Source organism: Sprattus sprattus (assembly GCF_963457725.1).
Source record: "Sprattus sprattus genome assembly, contig: scaffold_225, whole genome shotgun sequence".
Lineage (NCBI taxonomy): Eukaryota > Metazoa > Chordata > Actinopteri > Clupeiformes > Clupeidae > Sprattus > Sprattus sprattus.
In genome coordinates, this window is record NW_027666980.1 from 10,001 (window position 1) to 15,000 (window position 5,000).

Genomic DNA, 5,000 nt, shown 5'->3' on the forward strand with positions numbered 1-5,000 from the left:
CCCACCCTGTGTATGGTTCTTCCTGAGGCTCATCTTGCCCACCATAGACATATATACACAGGGGTTAAATTGGGATTTTCTATGTAGGGGGGCTCTGATCCGGAGGGGCAAATTTCACAAATCTTTCGAGGATTATGCAGTAAATAAGTTGCCAAATTAAACAAAAAACACATCACCGTTAAAGTTAACTTTGTGAAAAGTAACCTACTAACAAATACTTTCCATTTTCCACCACTTGTTTGTCATGTCATCCATTCATATGGATGTGAATCAATCAATATTAATACAATTATTAGTATTTGTTAGTAGGTTACTTTTCTAAAAAAATATTCACAGGGTCAATGCTAAAATACACTACTCACCCAAAAGCCAGATATCACTAACTTTTTGTGAATAGTGTATGTTCAAGGACCAATGCATAGCCAGGAGGAAGATTCAGATGATGAGCAACCATCCACAAGCAGTGAAGCAAGCAGCCAACAACTCCAGCATTTTTTATATGTTGCTTAATATGTACTCTGTAGATTTTGAGTGTGTTTGATGAGGTCACATTAAGAGCTGATTCATTGATACAAATAAGTTTGAAATTCATCCAGCTAGGAATGAGAAATGTGATTCGGAGATCGCATAGACTACTTGCTAAATCATTTAGAATTAGCAGCATTGTTCTTTTTAACTAGCGCTTGCGAGTTGACACACCAGTAGCAGGCTATCCCTGCATGTCTAAGGTTAATTTTTCCTGCTTAATGAAAATGCAAGCCCATATCTAATGATATTAGCCTATTGGTGATGATCGACCTCTTTCAAAATACCGTGCACCTTTAATTTTGTTTCTCTTACCTCGCCATTCACCTGTCTACTACGATATGTCTGATGATGACCGATTGACGTTGTGTTGTCTGATCTGGGAGGAGTGTATATACAGTGCCACTTTAAAGTATGTGAACCCCTTGACCACTTAGGAGTTTTCTGTTGTTTTACCATGATTTTTCATTTTTTTCATCACCAATTTTCCATAGAAGGAATGTCAGGTTTATGTTTATCATTTGCGTGTACTTTTTTTAGAGGGAATTGTTTGAGTAGCCAAAAGACTACGTGAAACATGGAATTAGTCCATTTCAAAAGTAAGTGAACCCCCAGCTGAATTGGTAAAGTCAAGCAGGTAACAGATTCAGTGAAACTTATTTGGGTGCTTGATTAGTCAATTAAGCAAACCGATCATGTGAGACATCCTTAGGGTAAGGTTTGGGCAACACAGATTAAAAGAGAGAGGAAACCAACCAAACTACTGTAGTGCCAAGGTGTACCCACACAGATCAACAATGCCGAAAGGAAACGAGATATCCGAGAACATCAGGAAGAAGGTTCTGACAGCCCATCAGTCTTGGGAAAGCTGTAAGACCATCTCCAAAAGATTCCAGCTCCATCCATCCATCCAAGACAAATAATTTAGAAATGGAGGGCATTCAACATGACCGCATCTCTGCCTAGAAGTGGACGCCCATCAAGACCATCACCAAGAAGCACCAGAAGAAGAATAAATCAGGTAAAAGTCAACCCACACATAACCTCTAAAGAGTTTCGGACCTCTCTGGCAGCATCTGGGGTAAATGTACATGGGTCTACAATCAGACGAAAATTGAATAGACATAACATTCATGCTCGGGTTGCTAGAAGGAAGCCTCTGCTCTTAAGAAAGAACAAAACTGCCCGTTTCAACTTTGCCCAAGAGCACTTGGATAAACCAAAGGCCTTCTGGAAGTCCCTTCTTTAAACAGATGAGTCCGAGATAGAATTATTTTGTCACAATCAAAACCAACAATTTTCGTCTGATTGTAGACCCATGTACATTTACCCCAGATGCTGCCAGAGAGGTCCGAAACTCTTTAGAGGTGATGTGTGGGTTGACTTTTACCTGATTTATTCTTCTTCTGGTGCTTCTTGGTGATGGTCTTGATGGGCGTCCACTTCTAGGCAGAGATGCGGTCATGTTGAATGCCCTCCATTTCTAAATGATTTGTCTTGGATGGATGGATGGAGCTGGAATCTTTTGGAGATGGTCTTATAGCTTTCCCAAGACTGATGGGCTGTCAGTACCTTCTTCCTGATGTTCTCGGGTATCTCGTTTCCTCTCTGCATTGTTGATCTGTGTGGGTACACCTTGGCACTACAGTAGTTTGGTTGGTTTCCTCTCTCTTTTAATCTGTGTTGCCCAAACCTTTCCCTAAGGATGTCTCAGATGATCGGTTTGCTCAATTGACTAATTAATCACCCAAATAAGTTTCACTGAATCTGTTACCTGCTTGACTTTATCAATTCAGCTGGGGGTTCACTTACTTTTGAAATGGACTAATTCCATGTTTCATGTAGTTTTTCGGCTACTCAAACAATTTCCTCTAAACAAGTACATGCAAATGATAAACATAAACCTGACATTTCATCTATGGAAAATTGGTGATAAAAAAATGAAAAATCATGGTAAAACAACAGAAAACGCTTAAGTGCTCAAGGGGTTCACATACTTTCAAGTGGCACTGTATGTCTATGTTGCCCACCCCCACCCCCCTACCCCTGTCTATGGTTCTTCCCATCACCCCTGGTCCCCCTCACCCACCTGAGAGTAGAGCTCCACGGAGGACTCTCCCTTGAGCTGGTGGCCGGTGAGGTAGGTGTTGTGGGAGGACTCACCTGAGGGTGAGGTAGGTGTTGTGGGAGGACTCACCTGAGAGTAGAGCTCCACGGAGGACTCTCCCTTGAGCTGGTGGCCGGTGAGGTAGGTGTTGTGGGAGGACTCGATGAAGTAGTAGGACAGCGGGTACTGCAGCTCCTCTGGGTCCGCCTCCGACTCCTCCAGCCTGGACGCAAAGTTGTCCTTGTCCATGAGGAACCTACAGGGGAGGTCACGGTGAAGGTCAAGTTATTAGCTGAAGCTCACACATATACACACACACACACACACACACACACACACACACACACACACACACACACAGTTGTCCTTGTCCATGAGGAACCTGAGGGAGAGGGAACGGTGAAGTTCCAGTCATTAGCTGAAGCTCACACACACACACACACACACACACACACACACACACACACACACACACACACACACACAGAGACACACACAGACACAAACACAGTTGTCCTTGTCCATGAGGAACCTACGGGAGAGGTCACGGTGAAGAGCAAGTTATTAGCTGAAGCTCACACACACACACACACACACACACACACACACACACACACACACACACACACACACACACACACACACTAAGTTGTCCTTGTCCATGAGGAACCTACGGGAGAGGTCACGGTGAAGAGCCAGTCATTAGCTGAAGCTTTTAGCCCAGGACACTTACAAGGGCATGCTGCAGCGGCCAGGAATCAAACCCTAGATCAACCGTTTACACCATAGACATATAGAGATCTATATATAGATCTATACATGTCTATGGTTTACACTGTTCCACCAACACCCGAAGGATGATGGGAAAGATTCGCCTGATAGGAGCTCAGAGGATCCAGAATGAGGAGTGACAACGATGACATTGGTGACATAAGATGAGGGAAAGCAGTATGTGGGATCTGAAATGTAAGTAACTACCTAACTAGATTGGTCTAGCATTCTTCTTTTACAACAAAACTGTACCTTAAAACGATATACAAATACAGTACTGTGGACATAATGGACATCTATATTTGTATATCGTTTTAAGGTACAGTTTTGTTGTAAAAGAAGAATGCTAGACCAATCTATTTCAGTATGGTATTAAAAAAAAAATTGAGAAACTTTTTGGCAGTTCTGGGAACTTACCTGGCGAAGCACACACACACACACATCTGGGAACTTACCTGGCGAAGCACGCACACACACACACACACACACACACACACACACACACACACACACACACACACACACACACACACACATCTGGGAACTTACCTGGCAAAGCCTTCAAAGGACATCCAGCCCATCTGGTGCATGGCAGCTGAAGGCTCAAATTTCTGCAATGAGAAATAGTTTTTTTTTAAGAAATATTTTAGCATTCCTTTCAAGGCCATTTCTTCCAGAAAAAAAGCAATATTTCACTCATCCTTCCTTTCAAATCTATGAATCAAATCTTTCCTCAGATCCAGGAAAAGGAAGGCAAGAAAATGCTTCTTGGAAATGTAGTACTTGCCCACCTGAATGATGGGAAATGTAGTGTTTGCCCACCTGAATGATGGGAAATGTAGTGTTTGCCCACCTGAATGATGGGAAATGTAGTGTTTGCCCACCTGAATGATGGGAAATGTAGTGTTTGCCCACCTGAATGATGGGAAATGTAGTGTTTGCCCACCTGAATGATGGGAAATGTAGTGTTTGCCCACCTGAATGATGGGAAATGTAGTGTTTGCCCACCTGAATGATGGGAAATGTAGTGTTTGCCCACCTGAATGAGGCCCAGCAGCTGGCCGTAGGTGAGGTGTTCTCCCTGGCAGTTGACCAGGAAGTCGCTGAGCTGCGTGAAGGAGAGGCCGAGCACGCCGAGCGATGCGTTCTCCACGCCCGTGCCGTTGCTCATGATGCTGGCCGCTGCTATGGCGTCCGAGATCTGCTTCTGGTTGTCAGGCAACGGTTGCCGGGAGCGGATGAACAGGCCCATGTCGGAGCCGTTGCGTGTCAGCAGGTCTACGGATACAGAGGAGGGACGTCTGTGATCAAGCAGCTAATCAACCCCAGTCATTATGAAACAGATTCATGAACCTTTACCTACCAAATTACTACCTTTACTACAATTCACCACCTAGTCTGGCAGTGCCAGACTCCGCTCACTAGAAGAGCGCAGAATCCTTGGGGTAACATTTGCCCTTACAAGAGCATTTAGGTAGGTGGGAGCAGAACCAGTAATCACTCTGTAGGCAGGCATAAGTGACTACAGGCAGGCAGTGCAGCCATCATCATAATCTGCCTTCTCCTTCTGCGTATGAGAAGTGGCGGGATGGTGTTT

General features: G+C 44.1%; 1 protein-coding gene across 1 annotated transcript in view; it reads right to left on the reverse strand.

Moving 5' to 3' along the window:
- Window positions 1-5,000, reverse strand: part of LOC308382527 (1-phosphatidylinositol 4,5-bisphosphate phosphodiesterase epsilon-1-like) — a gene marked incomplete at both ends in the record, with an annotated part of 18,553 nt that overhangs the window by 3,690 nt on the left and 9,863 nt on the right. The window contains 3 exons of the mRNA XM_080860931.1: window positions 2,723-2,888; window positions 3,953-4,014; window positions 4,443-4,681. Of these exons, the coding sequence (XP_080717057.1) occupies window positions 2,723-2,888; window positions 3,953-4,014; window positions 4,443-4,681 (467 nt within the window). The remainder of the gene's footprint in view (window positions 1-2,722; window positions 2,889-3,952; window positions 4,015-4,442; window positions 4,682-5,000) is intronic.